Source organism: Gobio gobio (genome assembly GCF_949357685.1).
Source record: "Gobio gobio genome assembly, chromosome: 19".
Lineage (NCBI taxonomy): Eukaryota > Metazoa > Chordata > Actinopteri > Cypriniformes > Gobionidae > Gobio > Gobio gobio.
This window is the reverse complement of record NC_137112.1, coordinates 38230222-38249949: the sequence shown is the minus strand read 5'-3', so window position 1 is coordinate 38249949 and position 19728 is coordinate 38230222. Positions and strand designations below refer to the sequence as shown.

The following is a 19728-nucleotide window of genomic DNA, read 5'->3' as shown; positions in this document are numbered from 1 at the left end:
AGTCCATAAAAAATGCATCTGTCCGTCAAATAACGTGCACCACACGGCTCCGGGAGGTTAATAAAGGCGAATCGATGCATTTGTGTAAGAGAAATATCCATATTTAAAACTTTATAAAGTTAAGTGTCGGCCGATCGCCTTCCGTATTCAATTAATGGAAAAAGTGTTGAAAGTGAGTCTGCCGCTCAAAGGCTTGAATTGCGAGAAGGCCCTTTCAACACTTTTCCACAGAAGGCGATCGGCTGGAGCTTTACTTTATAAAGTTTTAAATATGGATATTTTTCTTACACAAATGCATCGATTCACTTCAGAAGGCCTTTATTAACTCCCCAGAGCTGCGTGGAGCACAGATGCATTTTTTATGGACTTCAAAAACAGTAGCCTGGATGCCAGCCGAACTTAGCCCCGCCCACAACATTTGAGCTTGGGCAGTTCGGTCTGGACTTGATTCGTAGAGGAGTAATTATGCCCAAACAGAAACTGTTCGGACCAATGAAATTGTCAGGGCGGGCTTTAGACGATGATGGACAGATGATAAACAGTAACGTAATCATTCGTCATCAAAGGCGCTTGGGTTGAAGTTGTTCTAATCCTAAATGGAGAACTTGTTCGTGTATGCATTCACCTTTACTATTTCTCTCAGAAATGATGATCGTTTACACTCATCTTTTTCTTCTAACGTTACTTTAGCGTGCGTGCAGACAGGGTTGCAAAGTTTTTACAACAAAACCCGCCCAATTGCTTCTCAAAACTAGCCAAAAACAAGCCCATTAGCTTTCCGGGGGCGGGGGGTGGGCATTGTCTCCGAAAAAAATGGCATTTGGGGGTTAAATATGTGTTACTTTGGCAGGGCTGCCTGCTAAAATTCGCATTCCTGGGTCTGTATATCACATAATTGGGGTCGCTTCAACCCGCGGACATGGAAAACAACCCGCAGACTTGGCAACACAGTGCAGTTGAGTTCTGTTGACATTTGACAACTAACGTTATGCATCGCTCCGTTGCTCTGATTGGTTGAAGGTCTATCCAATTGAGGTCTTTTGCTGGTTCGGTTGAAACACGCCCCATAATCACAGCCCAACGGAGCAGTATCAGACTCATATTCTCACTAGAATTGAGTATGATGACGTCAGGCTACAAAAACAGAGCAACAGTCACTGCCATTATAAAGCTTGGAAGAGCCAGATGTCATAACATAAGCTAATTTTCATTTTTGGGTGAACTATACCTTTAATATTTTTGTGGAAACTGTGCTAATTTTCCAGGATGCTTTGATGATTAGAAAGTTCAAAAGAACAGATTTTTTTTCAAATATAAATATTTTGTAATATTATAAATGTTTTACTGTCACTTTTGATCAATTGTAATCTTTAAAAAAAACTTTGTTTTAGCTGTAGTGTATATATTAAATAATCATGTTGTAATCCCTTTATTTGAATAATGCAGTGAATTAAAACGTCTTGAATGAAAATGCCCCCTCATTATATTAATATCTCTTATCATGTATAACGTAAAAGATAAATGACAATGAAGAGCAAAAACAGCATCACATTATGTATTATGACTCAAAACAGTCAAACTCATATTATAAAACAGGCAGTTTACTCTCAAACTTCTGAATGGAGTCAATACACAAGTTCGGACAAATTCAAAGCAAAATTTTGACCCACCGTTGCCCGTAACCATCCCGTCCATCAGCGGCAGATATGCGATCAGATTCAGGGCTGTTGACCCGTCGGTATCTGAGTGAGTGCACCACACCCGGAGAGTCCAGACACACCCTTTGTGGCGACACAGGACACACACCTCGGCTACCATCTTCCTCTTGACCTCCCTGCAACACAAAATCAAAGACATTATAATGTTATCTGGTAAAAAAAAAAAAATCATATAAAATGTTTGATGGGATTATATTCATTGGAGTGTTCTGCACCTTTCCAAGGTTAATCCTGAGTTTGTTGCGATTAAAGTCTGTCTCCTCCCATCCATCTGCGTCAGTGGGTAACTGACTACCATCAGCTGGCCGGCCAGAGGGAATGGGAGGGGCGTTTTCCTGATCGCTTAGGTGCTCGTCCTGTACAACGTCATCTGTATTTTCCCTCTGAAGGTCACCAGGCATCTGGGTCACATTTATGCCCCTAAAGGTCCAAGAACAGATCACAATCAATTTCAATTTCCAAAAAATCCAGCTGACACCAAATGACCTTAGATGATGTTTTGGGAAACCTACTTGGATTTTTTTTTTGTTGTTGTTTAAAAAAAGGAATGACACCCTTCACCTTTATAGAGTCATTTTCTGTAAATATCACTTTCAAAATTATGTATCAGGGGGGAACTCCTTTAAAAGTCAGACATTTTTTCATATTTCATGGTAAAATGTTCTTCATGTCCTGGAGCAATTACAATCTGGAGCAATCTGCCTTCCCAGAACTGTAATGGACTAAAATAAGTCAGTGACATTTGAAAACTAGCTACGATGTTCCAAGAACCATTGAATGTTTGTGACCAATGAATCAGTTTGCAAAATGTATCAGTACGCAAATAACAGTAATTAAGTAAAACAAATAAGACAACAGATTCAAGCTTGTCTCTTGTTTTTTCAGTTGTTTGAGTATTTCAGACGTTAATCATGCCTTTCATCCATCTGTACGGCTTTTTTTGTGACAATGGACGACAAGTAACAAAGTCTCCCGAGAGGCTGCCTGTGAATTAGTGTGGGTTTTGCTAAGTGCGGGGCATTTGTGTGTTTGTGTACATGAGGATCTTTAACAATAAAGAAAGCTGGCTGGATGGAAGGATGGATGGAATTGCACGTCCCACATGGAGTCACATGTCCACAGGCATATACACATGATGTGTTCACACATGCATGCTTGTTCTTACCCAACCATAGCCACTGTTGGCCGTGTGTTCGCCTGCGCTGCTGTCGGTGTTGTGGCAGACATCATGGAGTCCGTCCCACTTTTCTCCCAATCATATGGCTCATTCTCTGTGATGATGCGTTCTTTCATGCTGTTCTCAAACACTGACATCAGGAGCTGGCACAGAAAAGACATCTTAGAAAAGACCACTCATATCTGTATGATGAAATGTATCCATGTAATTCTGCTATAACACAGTAATACACTTCAAAAAGTATACATTAATGTTTATTATTCATATATGTAATATTTAATATTGATATATATACCAATCAGGCATAACATTATTACCCTAATATTGTGTTGGCCCCCCCTTTGCTGCCAAAACAGCCCTGACACGTCGAGGCATGGACTCCAGTAGACCCCTGAAGGTGTGCTGTGGTATCTGACACCAAGATGTTAGCAGCAGATCCTTTAAGTCCAGTAAGTTGCGAGGTGGGGCCTCCATGGATCGACTTGTTTGATCAACACATCCAATAGATGCTCGATTGGATTGAGATCAACAACTCAACACCTCAAACTCGTGCTTCTCAAACCATTCCTCAACTATTTTTGCTTTGTGGCAGGACGCATTATCCTGCTGAAAGAGGCCACAGACACCAGAGAATACCATTTCCATGAAAGGGTGTACATGGTCTGCAAACAATGGTTAGGACCTTAGGTAGGTGGTAGATGTCAAAGTAACATCCACATGGATGGCCGGACCCAAGGTTTCCCAGCAGAACATTGCCCAAAGCATCACACTGCCTCCACCAGCTTGCCTTCTTCTTCGTGCATCCTGGTGCCATGTGTTCCCCAGGTAAGCAACGCACACACACCCGGCCATCCAAGTGATGTAAAAGAAAATGTGATTCATTAGACCAGGCCACCTTCTTCCATTGCTCCGTGGTCCAGTTCTGATGCTCACGTGCCCACTGTTGGTGCTTTCGTCGGTGGACCGGGGTCAGCATGGGCATTGGGCACCCTGACTGGTCTGTGGCTATGCATCCCCATTCGCAACAAACTGCAATGCACTGTGTATTCTGAACTCTCTTTTCTATCAGAACCAGCATTAACTTTTTGAGCAATTTGAGCTACAGTAGCTTGTCTGTTTGATCGGATCACACGGGCCAGCCTTCACTCCCCACGTGCATCAATGAGCTTTGACCGCCCATGACTCTACTGCTGGTTCACAACTATTCCTTCCTTGGACCACTTTTGATAGATACTGACCACTGCAGACCGGGAACACAAGAGCTGCTCTGACCCAGTTCACTTTTATTCACTTGACCTGGTCATAATGCTATGCCTGATTGGTGTGTGTGTGTGTGTGTGTGTGTGTGTGAGTGAGAGAGAGAGAGAGAGAGAGAGAGAGAGAGAGAGAGAGAGAGAGAGAGAGAGAGAGAGAGAGAGAGAGAGAGAGAGAGAGAGAGAGAGAGAGAGAGAGAGAGAGAGAGAGAGAGAGAGAGAGAGAGAGAGAGAGAGAGAGAGAGAGAGAGAAATTGAAATAATACAAAATGCGATTTAACTATTCTGTTTGGTACACTTAATACGATATATAGAGAGTTAAGATTTTCTACTCTAGGTACCTGATAGTCGGGTTTGGTGTAATAGTCAAGGCCTAAAACATGCTCCAAGAAGACATTAAACTCTGATGGCATGTGTTTAAGCAGCATCCTATGGTCATAGCGCTCCTTTATCTGACCCACCTGCTCCTAAATGACGCAGATGAAAATAGTAGATTTCAACAATGGTGGTCTGATACAGAATAACACTGTATAAAAAAATTAATAAACAAAAGACGTAACAAACACTGATTTTCAAATCAGTCAGAGCACCTTGTCCTTGATTTTCCTCCACGGCAGCTGCCCAGCAGCAAATTCAACCAGCATGTAAAACAATGACCATAAGTCATCATGGCGACCCATTTCCTGTTAAAACAAACACAATAATTCCATTAAAATGATACGGTAAATAGCATTAGATGATTGTGTATTCTGTAAAATACATTTGATATAAATACATAATAAGTAGACATAAACTAAGCACTTACTTTGTTTTTATGTGCATTCACAGATGCATATCTAACAGTCCCTCGAAATCCTGCAACGGTTCTGGGCTAAAAGAAGAAATGTATTAGAAAATTTTATATTGATTATTGATGAATACATTTTATTTCGGCAATACATGTCAAATCAAAACAAATCAGACAAAAATACTACTGTGCATTATGATATTATGCATTAGTCATTTCATCACTGTTTTAGTGTTATTGTAGCAACAGGAGAGGACACAGTGCACAACACACACTACTGAACATAGCGTTCCATTCTTCCAGAACATTGAACACACAACGCAAAAGGTAAACACCTTCCGTCACATAAATTTACCTGTGTGTCTGTGTGTGCATGAGTGTGTCCCAATGGGGACCAAATCAACCAATTTATTTTTGATTAACTAAATGACATGACAAGTAGCATCTGTTTTGCAGAACAAATGACATTTCATTTGGATGCAGTTCATTTTCTCTTACCGTGTTCACTGTTTTACTGCCAATTATAGAAACTGCACTTTTGTTGAACATAAAGGTCAAACTCTCAAAAAGAAAATCTCACAAGCATTTCTTTAACACAAATGTATTAAAATGAGCTTAATAAATGTACAAATATTAAGAATCAAACTTAAAATGAAATGTGGAATGAATGTAATGTGCAAAAATTTAAATTGATCTGATTCTATTGGTTTTATTCAAATAAATATGTTTTTCCTATCCTAATATATATATATATATATATATATATATATATATATATATATATATATATATATATATATATATATATATATATATATATATATATATATATATATATATATATATATATATATATATATATATATATATATATATATATATATATATAAATGAATACATTTGAGGTCAGATAAATAAAACAAAGATGAGAAATCCATGAAGTCACTCACAATGAAAGTCTTTCCATTGGTGAGAGTGTGGGGGAGAAGGGAACAGATGGAGAAATACGTCAGACATGCAAGTCATAACTTAAAACCCCAAACGAAAACTGCAAAAAAAAGACAAGATGGTCAAACAAAAGAAAAAGCTGCACCAGGCAAAATTATACAAATGACCCCATGCAATTTACTTCAAATGCCGTCAATGAGAAAATGTTAGTATAACAAAAAGTAGCTATATTTCAAAAATTGAGTACAATTTAAAACATTTTACAAAAATCCACAAATATTAACAAACAAACATGGCAGTATATGACTCTGGACCTTAATTGTCCTATTCATACTGTATGCATTTCAAAAAAGGCAACATTTACAGTTCCGAGGACACAACACTATTTATAATCCTGAAATAATTTATTCATATCTCATAAATATGATGCACCACAGAATGGATGAGAAACCATGCTGCAATGGCATTTAAAGCAAATAATTTTCTTCACAGTAAAGTTACAGCCTGGTTTAAAACCGGTTTTGTTTTAACTTTATTATATAAAGTTATTATTTGATCTGGAGAGGTTGTTTTGGATCCACTCAAAATAAAATTTCAATCTGCTGCAGGAACAGACAACAGCTCCTGAAGGTTGCAGGAGAAAAACAGAGGCAAACCGCTTTAGTGCTGCAGCACTGCATTGCTTAGCTTGATGGATGGATGGATAGATGGATAGATGGAAAGATAGATGGATAGATGGAAAGATAGATGGATAGATGGAAAGATAGATAGATAGATAGATAGATAGATAGATAGATAGATAGATAGATAGATAGATAGATAGATAGATAGATAGATAGATAGATAGATAGATAGATAGATAGATAGATAGATAGATAGATAGATAGATAGATAGATAGATAGATAGATAGATAGATAGATAGATAGATAGATAGATAGATGACGCTCAGTTTCCTGCCTGAATCGATGAGTGTAGCTGACTCAGCTGTGCAGAAAGGAACGGTGAAAGAGAAAGAGGGAGCAATAGAGAGAGAGAAAGAGGGCTGAAAATATTACACTCTCTCAGGCTGAACCTGGGGGCATTGCTCACTGATGCATGCAGTCTTATTAAATATTCATACCGCTGCACTAAAACCTGCACGTACAGAGAAATGGAGAGATGGTGTGAAGGATGGAGAAGAGAGGAACATGTGCGAATGAAGAGCTCTTGGTGATGAGCTAAAAGAGGAAACAACGCAGATTCACAGCCCTCTATAAACCTCTCATGAGCTTTTAGCTCGTCTCTCTGCCAGAATGCACTGTTACAGTGAATATTGCTTTTTATTGCTCAAATAAATCTAAACCTTTGGGGTCAATTAAAAGACGACTTAATATCATGGTTGTATTGTAATCAATAATATCAAATGACAGAAATGTCATATTTCAATGTATATTGCAATGCAGGAAACATGTACTTTTATTTAGCACATACAACAAATGAGCGCAATTAACCAGCAAATAATTAATCAACGATGAATGATGCTGAAAAGGAATGAAACTGTGACATACCGGTCGGACTTCTCCATTGGTGTTTGTATACTGTCGTGCGAGCCCAAAATCGAGCATATAACATTTCCTGTATGTTGAAGGGAGCCTTCCCATGGCAAAATTTGACTGGAAAGAAAATCCATACATCCTTGATAAATAAAATCACTTCTGGAAATCAAATGACAGTGTTGCATTATCTTAATAGTATACACAAGGCAATTACATTTTCAGGAAAGCTATTAGATATTACCGGTTTGATGTCTCGGTGGAGAAAGCCAACAGAGTGAATGGCTTCAATGGATTCTAGAATCTGTTTTCCCAAGCGGAGGGTTGTGCTCATGGTAAAGGTGCCACGTGGCTGACTTCGCCTGAGATCTGCCAGGTTTCTACCCTGAGAGTGATAACAAAGTGTAAGTGAAGCCCTCACACCTCCATAACACCAGTAGTACTAAACACGGCTTCAGTGTTTGAAAGAAATGTGATGGTGATCTATGATTTATCTATATAATGTTCCAAATATCACTACTGATCAAATTAAGGATTACTTATTTGCATTGCTGTGTATTATTATTGATTTTATACACTCACCTAAAGGATTATTAGGAACACCTGTTCAATTTCTCATTAATGCAATTATCTAATCAACCAATCACATGGCAGTTGCTTCAATGGATTTAGGGGTGTGGTCCTGGTCAAGACAATCTCCTGAACTCCAAACTGAATGTCAGAATGGGAAAGAAAGGTGATTTAAGCAATTTTGAGCGTGGCATGGTTGTTGGTGCCAGACGGGCCGGTCTGAGTATTTCACAATCTGCTCAGTTACTGGGATTTTCACGCACAATCATTTCTAGGGTTTACAAAGAATGGTGTGAAAAGGGAAAAACATCCAGTATGCGGCAGTCCTGTGGGCGAAAATGCCTTGTTAATGCTAGAGGTCAGAGGAGAATGGGCCGACTGATTCAAGCTGATAGAAGAGCAACTTTGACTGAAATTACCACTCGTTACAACCGAGGTATGCAGCAAAGCATTTGTGAAGCCACAACACGCACAACTTTGAGGCGGATGGGCTACAACAGCAGAAGACCCCACCGGGTACCACTCATCTCCACTACAAATAGGAAAAAGAGGCTACAATTTGCACAAGCTCACCAAAATTGGACAGTTGAAGACTGGAAAAATGTTGCTTGGTCTGATGAGTCTCGATTTCTGTTGAGACATTCAGATGGTAGAGTCAGAATTTGGTGTAAACAGAATGAGAACATGGATCCATCATGCCTTGTTACCACTGTGCAGGCTGGTGGTGGTGGTGTAATGGTGTGGGGGATGTTTTCTTGGCATACTTTAGGCCCCTTAGTGCCAATTGGGCATTGTTTAAATGCCACGGCCTACCTGAGCATTGTTTCTGACCATGTCCATCCCTTTATAACCACCATGTACCCATCCTCTGATGGCTACTTCCAGCAGGATAATGCACCATGTCACAAAGCTCGAATCATTTCAAATTGGTTTCTTGAACATGACAATGAGTTCACTGTACTAAAATGGCCCCCACAGTCACCAGATCTCAACCCAATAGAGCATCTTTGGGATGTGGTGGAACGGGAGCTTTGTGCCCTGGATGTGCATCCCACAAATCTCCATCAACTGCAAGATGCTATCCTATCAATATGGGCCAACATTTCTAAAGAATGCTTTCAGCACCTTGTTGAATCAATGCCACGTAGAATTAAGGCAGTTCTGAAGGCGAAAGGGGGTCAAACACAGTATTAGTAATAGTATGGTGTTCCTAATAATCCTTTAGGTGAGTGTATGTGCATACTATATTACGAAAGGGAGTCGTTTACCTGCAGCTGCATGACGACATAGTTGAATTTATCATTTCGACCACATCCTATGAACTTACACACATGGTTTTTACCTAAAAAAGAAAATAACATTAACATGTGCAGGTTATTTATATAAAAAAAATATTAAAGAATAGCATTATTAGACTGGCTGATTAAATGGCCAATAACCATGTATACTTGGACAACCAACACTTTTTTATACTATATGGCATTACTTGACAACTTGTACTTCTTTTTTGCTTGTTTTTTTTACTGATGACTAATGGCTGAACTGAATCATCAGAATGTGTGTGTGTATGTTGGGCTGTATGATTGTTTCACATGTTCGCAGTCACGTAGGCTGTGTTATTGCCGCTTCATTCACAGAGCTAAATATACAATGTGCCACGCACATGGTCCACTCAGATGAGATGGTCAGTCTTTAAAGCTTTTAATAAATGCCTCAGTCATGATGATGTCAACTAAATACTGCATAAACTAGCATACAACATAATCTATAAAGCCTTTGAAACACAACAGGGCTCTTGTTTTGAGTCTTTCTGTTTTTTTAATAATGATTCCAAAAATTTTGAGGCAATATTGTCTTAATTACAAATCAATTTATAGGTTTTTCCAGTGTCCTCAATGTCACTTTACATCCTGTCCTCTATGTGCTTTAACTAACCAAACCATCCTCCAGGAAGTTACATAATGATGACAACAGCCTAGACATCAGTAAATATTAGCAATGGATATGATATATTTGCAGAAAATCAGTATGGTAATATAAGAATGGTTTTAATAGATGGTTAAATATATATATATATATACACACACATTATAAAATATATCAACAAGGCTGCATTTATTTGATCAAAATACAGTCAAAACATTAATATTGTGAAATATGATTACATTTTAAAATAACAGTTTTTTATTTTAATAGATTTTACACTGTAATTTATCCTTATGATGGCAACGCTATAATTTTCAGCATCATTACTCCAGTCTTCAGTGTCACATGATTCTTCAGAAATCACTCTAATATGCTGATTTGCTGCTCAAGAAACATTTCTTATTATCATTAACGTTGAAAAAGTTGTAGAAAACCATGATATACTTTTTCTAAGGACAATTTGATGAATAGGTTTATTTATTTGTAAACATTATAAATGTCTTTCCGTCACTATTGATTTTTTAAATGATAGTGTATTAAAATTAGATTAGAAAAAATTAGAAAATTTGATTAAGCATATTCTAAAAGACTGGTATAAAATACTTCCTTAAATTACAACACAATAAAACAGTTTTCAGGAGTTCAAAGGGTACTGTATAACATGAATGACCATGTGCTTTTCTATGGGGAAGTCAGTTATCGGACAATGTGATGTCTTGTCAATGTCAAAGTGTACCAAAAAACCGGGACCTAATGATGACCACGTCTTACCCTGCAGTTTCTTCAGAACTGCCACCTCCATCTTCAGGACTTGTTTGGGCTGTTGAGCTGACTCCACTTTTAACGCCACATTCTCGCGAGTCAGCAGGTCCACCGCCTCGTAGATTTCCCCGAACCCCCCTCCTCCTATCTTCTTCAGCTGTATATCAAAAAGAAACAAGACAGGATGTTACCTGAATTCTTTCTGTTTCATTTGGTATTGATTTCAAGTATGAGCTGGAGTCAGAGAAACAGTTGCGTTTTCCTCCCAATGTAAGAGCTGTCAATGTTCGATGATCTTCTAAAAATGCACGCAGCTTTGCAAAGCGGCTTTTAAAAGAAGGAAACATCAAAAAGCCCTTTGTAATATTTACATTTCACGTGCGTCAATAATACCTTTATTTTACTCTCCTGAGATATTGATTTCAATTCAGACTAAAACAACAAGCTCAACGAATAACACTGCAACAGAATCTCTTCTACATCTGCATGTTATGGTGGATGTGAATAATGCTTGTCTATTGCACATCTATTGATCAGGGATACGCAATATTGCAGCAGTCCCACTGCAGAACAAACCTTAGTCATCTTTGCATAAATTTGTCACAAATTACATATTCGCACAATAGATTTCCATAAGACAAAAAGGAGAAGGTAAATCAGAAGTATTTTGCTTTCCTAAAAATCATCATGTCTATTTGATGGTCAGTAATGTCACTCGTCTAGTTCTCTAGAGGTTCTCCAGTCCATTTACTTGGACTGGAAGTGAGCAGTCATGTGAGAAGATTCTCTTCTCCCCTGTACTGGGAATTGTTGTGGATTTTTATCTCTTTGTGATGTCTTTTGACAAGACAGTCCCAGAGATTGGGGTCAAAAGAGCGATTAGCTTTACTGTTACATAATCTCAGAGCATAGGAGAAAAGATGGGAAGCTTTATCTATATGTACCCACATACTTTTTTTGTTTGTTTGAAAAGCCCCCATGTCATGTTACTGAAAATCTGCAACTTATTTTATTGAACAATGTTATTTAATACATTGATTAATTATATAAATTACATAAATTAATATATACACACAAATTACTGTTAAAAATGTTGGGGTCTGTGCAATTATTTGTTTTTGAAAGAAGCCTCTTATGCTCAACAAGGCAGCATTTATTTTATCTAAAATACAGTAATATAATACAGTAATAGTGTGAAATATTATTATAATGAAAAACAACTGTTTTCTATTTTACATGTTTTAAAAAGAAAACATTTCCTGTGTTAGAAAGTTGAATTTTCATGATCCTTCAAAAATTGTAATGTTCAAGAAACATTTCTTATTATTATCAATGTTGACAACAGTTGTGCTGCTTAATATTTTTGTGGAAATCATGATAAAAAAAATTCTCAGGACAGTTTGATGAATACAAATATAAAAGAACTGCATTTATTTGCAAGTGTTTTTTTACTGTCACTTTTATTTTCTATTTTTAATTTCTTTAAAAAAAGTTCTTACCCCAAACCAATTCTTTAAAATTGTGTATTTTAAATTATTGTAAAAAAAAATAGTCGAATAGTCCAAATGTCACAAAAAATATTGAAATATGGGATTCAAAATTGTATTGAAACATGAAAATAAACAAAACATTTAGGGTTTTGAGAAATTAATAACATGCATAAAAAGGATTCTGCACTTTTTTTTTTAGGTCAAATCAGTAAAAGCAATCAAGATGTTTTATTTTGTTATATTTATCTTGGAGCATTACATCTGCACTGTAAAAAAAATATGATTTTTCGAAGTTCTAAATAAAACAAAGATCACATATGTTCTACAAGAAAATACTATATAATGTTTAATTGAATGTGTTACTTGCCATTTCTCTGTAATTACTTGTGAAATTGACTTAGTGTGTGTGTCCCTGTGTGTAGAAATGTCATGTACAGATCTTTTGTATACCTACCACTTTCCATCGTTCTTTGACCATGCAATTTGGGGGCAGAATGTCCTGCTGCTCTGCAGTGCCGTTCATGTTGGCGTTGTCCTGCAGAGCTGGTGCTAGGCACTGCAACCCTGAGAGCACTCTGGCAGCCCCCAGCTTAAACGAGCCATTTATCTGTGAAAAGCCACCGAAATGTGTTAAATGACGTATTTACCCATCACTATTGCCACCTTGCCGACGTGCTATTGGTCAGTTGATCTGGCTTCTACATGCAATTGCCAGTCAAACTTCAACAAACGGTAACATTCCAAAGATTAGCTTTGGAATGCCTGATTTAAAAAGAAGTTATGAGATAAGAACACCAATTTATTCCTGCGGTTATTTACTGATACATATATAAGAGGCAAAATGCTGACATTAAAGTCTGCCTTGAGCATTATAATGTTACTATGCTGTTAGCAGACAAAGAAAAAGTCTACATAGCACATCCATTGACCCACATACTTTTTGACCCAAATACCTGCGCAAATAAAATGGCCACAAACAGTGGAGGAAATGTCTAGAAAACATGTGAATACAAAAGTAATGAAACCGCACTAGCCCGCATAAACAAACAGTGAGGATATTTCTAACAGCAAAAAAAGGCCAAGTAGCCTACGATGTGTATGAAGGGGATAGTTCCATTAAGTCTGCTGGGCATTTCTGATAAGATTTAAAGAGAAACCATTATGAAAACATCTCAAATATTAATTAACCTTACCATTAGCATTTATTAAAATTAACACATTTGGCTTATTTCCCTACAGCAATGCTATTCAAACCCTATGCCAGACATAAAAAAAGGGATACATTGATGTTAAAATTCTGGCTTATACAAATAAGCCAATAACTATTTTTATGTTAACTTGTTGATATGTAGGCCTACAGTATAAAAAAATAAGATATTCATTTTGAGACTGGCTAAAGATTGCATTTTATTAAATTATTTGTGTTTTTAAAGGTGAACTTTGAGTGTTAGATAACAATTACGAAAGGGGAAACAAACTGAAATGAAATGAAGCAGCCAAATACTACTGCCATCGTAAAAAGATAATCAGTTTGACCAATATTTTTTTACGGATTTGCACTTTTGCTAAGGCAGCTATCAGTGCTTAATAATTTAGTTTACAGATAAACAGCACAACAGAATCTGGTAAGATTCAAAAAATAGCATCCAACAATGATTCACTGTGTGTTCTTCTACAGCAAACAAACTTCAAATGTAAAGCAATTTAGTGTTTTTTAATTGTTTTATATGATATAAGTATTGAGTCAAAAAGCACAAATAGAACAATTACTTAAAATTAAAAAAATTATTAAAATTAAAAATGCGATTTTGCATATTGGTTACAAGCCACGGAAACAAAAAATAATCATTATCGGTCATAAAAACAAATATTTAAAAAAATCGGACGATCTCTAATTCTTAAACCAGGTGATTGACAATAAACCGTATTGGTCATTGGATTCTTAAACACCATTGTCCCGCTAAAACTTTCACCTTAAACATCAGCCTCTTAACACAAATGAAATTCGGCACTAAAAATGAGAGACTAAATGTTTAATACAGTATAGAAACTTTACTCCAAGTTTCAATTTTGGAGTTACCTTCTCTTAAACAAAGGTTAAGAAAGATGCATATAAGAACCCAATAACATGCTATTTGGCATGCAGCACCATTGTTTTGTTGGTTAAACATGCAGGGCCTAGCTCGGCTCAAATTCAGTAGCTCAATCGCTAACTCATGCCCAGCCCAGCATCCGTCAAGAACTGCAGTCTCTAGTGCAGCATCTTAGAGAAGTGCTCTACGGACAATCTAGGAACAATCTGCACTATGACATCAGGTAGACAAAGTTCAGCCAAGAAGAGTGACAGAGCACAATATTGCCAACTCATGTGCCAAGTTACTGACACCTGCACTGATGTACCCTTGATAGAGGCAAGCAAGGAGATTTGTAGAAAACAACTGGAATGTGTCTGAATGTTATACAGGCAGTGGCAGGGAGGAATGATGCCGTTTACGATAATATCAAACATTGAAATCTGGTTTTGGTCCCAATTCACATGAGTTGGCAAAAGAATGTGAGCAGTGAAGAGTTTAATCACTATGTGTTGGTTCTTGAACACTGAGATACAACTGAAGTTCATCAAGCCAGCATTTCCACACCCTTTAGTGGCTGGTTATCAATGGACTCTTTAATCTAGCTGCAGTATATTGTTGTGACTATAACAGCCATTGTAGAAGCATGACTTGTTTTCGTCCATTATATCTCATGCCTCGCTTTCCAATATCTTCAATTACAGCCAATCGTCAATTGCCATAGAGTGCAACAGTGCCTGCCAACTTTTTTAGCAACCTTGGTTCCGGAAGTATTTTTTCCATTAATAGGGATTTATAAAACGTCTGAGTTAAAGAGTTATAAGCCATGAACCAAATCCAACAGCTACGAGGTGAATGAAAATATGTAAGATTTTTGGATTAAAATATCCAAAAACCACTAGAGCAATGTTATATATTTTGTTGACTTGTGTACTTACATTATCCCAAATGTCAAGAATGTTTAAATCCAGAGAAATAAGCTATTTTAACCAGGACATGCGTCACCTATCAATGACATCATAGTTTTACCCTCGATTTCCGTTTTAATTTTGTAGAAACCATGGAAACACCAAAGACGCTTTAATATATTATGTGTTTTATTAGACAGGTGAGCAACTGTTTGGATGCATTCATCGACAGAAAACTAATTGTTATATAGCTCAACACAGTTAGTCTTATTGTTTAAATCTTGTTTTCTTGATTTACCCCGAGTACCACGTTTTACCATGCCTAAAATCGATCTAGCTTACAGCAGTGTGCAACAAGTGTCTCATGGTAGCTGCCGAACGAACACACAGAGTAAGTCAACTTTATTTATATAGCGCTTTTAACAATGCAGATTGTTTCAAAGCAGCTTTACAGTGTTAAGCAGCAAAATAATGCAACAGAATTTTATTCAGCCGTACAGCCATTCCGGAGAAAACGGTGATGTCATCAGTTCATTTCAATTATCATACAGTGACAGTGTGGGCTTTAGATCAGTAATTTCGTTTATATGATTAATTTAGTTTAATAATTCAATTTATTTGGATATTTTAAAAAAAATTCGTGAAATTTCGTGTCCCCAACTGAGCAAGCCAAGCCAGAGGCAACAGTGGCAAGGAAACCAAAACCCCATCAGGTGACCTAATGGAGAAAAATAAACCTTGGGAGAAACCAGGCTCAGTCGGGGTGCCAGTTCTCCTCTGGCAGGAGAGTAGCATTATAACTTTTAACACACTCAAATATATCTAATATAACAGCAGTGCGCTACCTCACATACGCATGAGCGGACGGAGCGGGAATGCTCGTCTGCGGCATAATAAAAGCTCTGTGAAAACAAGGCATCATTAAGCTACGCCTTTGTTTTGAATATGCGACCTCTAGCGGCAAAAAATTACATATTGTGGCTTTAACCGTTTTTAATGTTTAATGAAGGAAACAACTACAATCCCATGAAGCAATGCGAATGACATAATCAAATAAAAACTTAAGAAATATAAAACTAGTAATTTAGATTTATGTCATTCGCAGTGCTTAATGGAAGTAGGCAGGCATTAAAGAGATAAATGGCGGGATTTGCTGCTACAATTCTCTGATTGGTGGAGATTTCTTTGAAGAATATCATGGGTAGAGTAGTTTTTCCACCAGGAATTAGGCTAATAATATGAGCTGATGGCTTCAAAAAAAGGCATATACCATTGATTAATCTCATAACTCACATTAGGTCTGTCTTTAAAGGTTTGTTATCGTTAAATCTATTCCCCTATGGAGATTTTTACTTCCGGAACCCGATTCTTGCACTCTTTTGTTACCATATTTTGAGATGATTTCATTCCCATAATAAATGGAATCCACTTTAGGCCTAAGGACAGATGGATATCCTTGATAGTTTCTACATTAGCTGCCATCTACCCTCTCCCTTATGAGCGACTAACTAACAAGCAGGTTCCGAACAGTCTTACGGGTGTTGTTCGCGCACAGGCCGTAATGCTGGCGAAACAGCTAAAGCATTCAATCGCACGGCTTGTATCCCCGCTAATCTGCATGTGAGCTTTTTTCTCAGTTTCGTTCCAGGGGACCCATGGGATGTGAGGTTACGGTGAGCGAAAAGCAGAGGGGGTTTCATTCAGGTCACCTCAATTACCAAAGAATAATCATTGAAATTCCTCTGAATCCCAGGGAAGGGAAGCGTCAACAGCCATTTTGTGATCAAACTCTGAAAAGTGAAGTGCAGCCACATTTCCAGGAAGGGGAAGGGGAGGGAACTATGAAGGACGGTGTAACTCTCTCACCATGTTCACAAATCTCTTCAATAACCTTACGTCTGACAAATATCCTGAGATTGACCAATTTAGTCAACCCCAAAACCCTCCTTTGCCAGCCTACAAGCCAGAAAAACAAGAGAAGAGATGGATTATACTTAGCAAGCAATTGGTTTAGAGCACTTTGAGCCAATACAGTGCTTGAAATGACGTTACGGCTGCTTTGTTTTCCTTCTCAGCGCTAGTTATCAAGGATTTGGCACATTGGTCAGACTCAGTATTGGCCGATGATACAGTCTCAAACCATCAGCAGTTCCTCTTTTGACTATTATGACACTCACCATCCATCTTAAGACAAACATGGGTCCGACAGAAACTGAATCCTTAAGGATGAATGTCACAAAGGTCAGTTTGCACTCAATGTCCCAGAGAAAGGTGATACATGCATTATTGAATCATAAGCTGATGCGCAAAAGGAAAAATGTCTTTGACTTGACATTACGAAAAGACAACATCGCCGTTGCGAAAGCCCTGTGAACTGAAGAAAACACAAAACATACTGATGTGCAACACAGTGAAATGGACACAGATACATACACAAATTACAACACACCAGGACACATATGGAGCAGTGAGAAAGACAAGACAGAAAATACATATAATGCTTTCATAAATGCATAAATGTTGTGTTAAAAAGCACAGGGGAGAGTGGGGGTAAGCTGTGCCACTTTTGCTTTAAGTTTGAATGAATGAGACGAGAAGCATCATCTACAGGGCCATTGAAATAGGAATTCACAAAACATTCACAACATGAATCATTTATAGGCTACTACAATTTTTATTTTTCAAAGAAATGTTCAATATTCTGGAAAGTTCAGTGCAATTAACTTTACACATTTGAAACTTTAAAAACTGGAAAAACAAAGTAAACTTTCAAATCCTTTTAGATTCTTAAATGGACCAAATTTTTTTTTTTTTTTTTTACATTGCTGCCATGTAGAAAATGTACTTTGACATGCAAATACAGATTTAGATTTTTTTTTAATCCTCATTATTTTTCTTTCAATCATTGAAAGAAGTATATGATGGACCCTTTCACAATATTTGAACACAAAAGAAATGTGAGGGTGACACATCTTACCCTATTCTCCCTTATGCCAGAAAGGTGGAGTAAAGTTTGTAGGAAATGTACACATTGTTTGTGTTACAAATCGCAATTTATGGGTAACATTTCATTGCAAGCCTTACTCCAGATTATTTCACATGCTTTAGTAAAACATTAAAAAAGCAAATCCCATGTTTTAAAATATATTTGGAAGTCTCTCTCCCTACCTGGCACACAGACTACGAAAAGTCAGTCGTTTCCTTCGTTTTGAAATCTTCATTTGGGACCTCACAGTGACACAAACCATGAGCTGGGACCTTTCCTAAAACCATAAACCGCGTGACTTCTGCATTTTGTTAGTGATTGTCCATCAATGAAAAATTCTGTCAACGGGTGCTAAAATTAATAGCAGTTCTACTAAGAAAAACGCGAATTTACTGTAACTTAAAGCATTCTTCAATGACACTGATAATGCACTGCAAGCTAGTGGACAACCACAAAAACACCTACTGGAAGCGTAGTTGGTTATCTAATCGTAAACATCACGCCTATGAAATTAAAACCATGCATTAATGACACAAAAAGTCCAAGGTTAAAGCAAATATACAAATCTGGCACGTGACATGTGCTCTTATTCGCCGTATAAACAAACTCTATGCATCATATTGCAAACCGCCTAGCGACAGAAAATTAAACGAGTACATACATGAATACTATTCTATCCAGATATTCGAGGCATCCAATTAATGCTGATTAATAAAAGACTCAGCTCTCACTGAACGCAACTGTCCGCAACATCCTTTGCGCTGGTCCGCACTGCAGCGCGTCAAACACCCATGCAGTGACTCCCTACAATCTGTAGAGGACGCTTTGTGGATAAATATTCATTACGTTGTCTTACGTTCGTCTAGTACAGCTACGTGATTGGGTAATAGGCAAACGCTGCGCTACTCAGCTAGCCAATCGTACTTGGAGGAATGCTTGGCTTATGAATATAAATTACGTCCCAGCGAGAAACGTCAGCATGACTCAATTATTATTCATAAGCTATGTCTTCGCCGTAGTAGGATTTGTCATTTCGCCTCTCGGCTACACCCGTTGTCAATGTTCATTTTGTATAGTTACATAAACTACTCATCAAAACAAAATTAGAGAGAAGTCTCTAGATTACAAAACCCTGGAAAGTTCACTAGGCCAAAGTAAAGATAGGCCTACCAATCCAAACAGAACTACAAATTTCAAACTGAAGCCGATAAACAACAACGGGGGTTCAATAGGCCTGTGTTATTTCAGCTTACGCCTATAATAAGCATATTTCTTTTCATTCGCTAAGAAATGCAAAAAAAAAAAATTGGCAGACATTCTGGATGCAGTTGGTTGAATTTACATTCCAACGGGGGCTGTTTAAAATGACAGCGGTTCTCCAATAGGACATGGCCTGACATCACAGAACCAGCCATATTGTGGCTCGGCGAAATTGAAATACAAGGCGTTAATTACCTGCTCATTTTCTTATGTATGGAGGCTCATAGCCTCGGTTCCCGCGTCAGGATACTCTTTAGACTTCTCTCCACCATTGCTAAGGATGCTTGATGCTCCCTGCTTTGCTCCCCGCCCGTCTGGATCCCAGCATCAGCACCACA

The 19728-nt window shown here is 37.6% G+C and overlaps 1 protein-coding gene across 1 annotated transcript in view; it reads right to left on the bottom strand.

The window, feature by feature from the left end:
• ttbk1a (tau tubulin kinase 1a) overlaps nucleotides 1-19721 on the bottom strand; it is a 36220-nt gene extending 16499 nt beyond the window's left edge. The window contains exons 1-12 of the mRNA XM_079844106.1: nucleotides 19586-19721; nucleotides 12619-12771; nucleotides 10684-10831; nucleotides 9255-9328; nucleotides 7661-7801; nucleotides 7432-7536; nucleotides 4954-5019; nucleotides 4739-4831; nucleotides 4490-4615; nucleotides 2884-3038; nucleotides 1934-2138; nucleotides 1671-1834 (exon numbers count right to left, since the gene is read on the bottom strand). Of these exons, the coding sequence (XP_079700232.1) occupies nucleotides 1671-1834; nucleotides 1934-2138; nucleotides 2884-3038; nucleotides 4490-4615; nucleotides 4739-4831; nucleotides 4954-5019; nucleotides 7432-7536; nucleotides 7661-7801; nucleotides 9255-9328; nucleotides 10684-10831; nucleotides 12619-12687 (1346 nt within the window). The 5' untranslated portion in view covers nucleotides 12688-12771; nucleotides 19586-19721. The remainder of the gene's footprint in view (nucleotides 1-1670; nucleotides 1835-1933; nucleotides 2139-2883; nucleotides 3039-4489; nucleotides 4616-4738; nucleotides 4832-4953; nucleotides 5020-7431; nucleotides 7537-7660; nucleotides 7802-9254; nucleotides 9329-10683; nucleotides 10832-12618; nucleotides 12772-19585) is intronic.
• Between the last annotated feature and the right edge of the window lie 7 nt (nucleotides 19722-19728).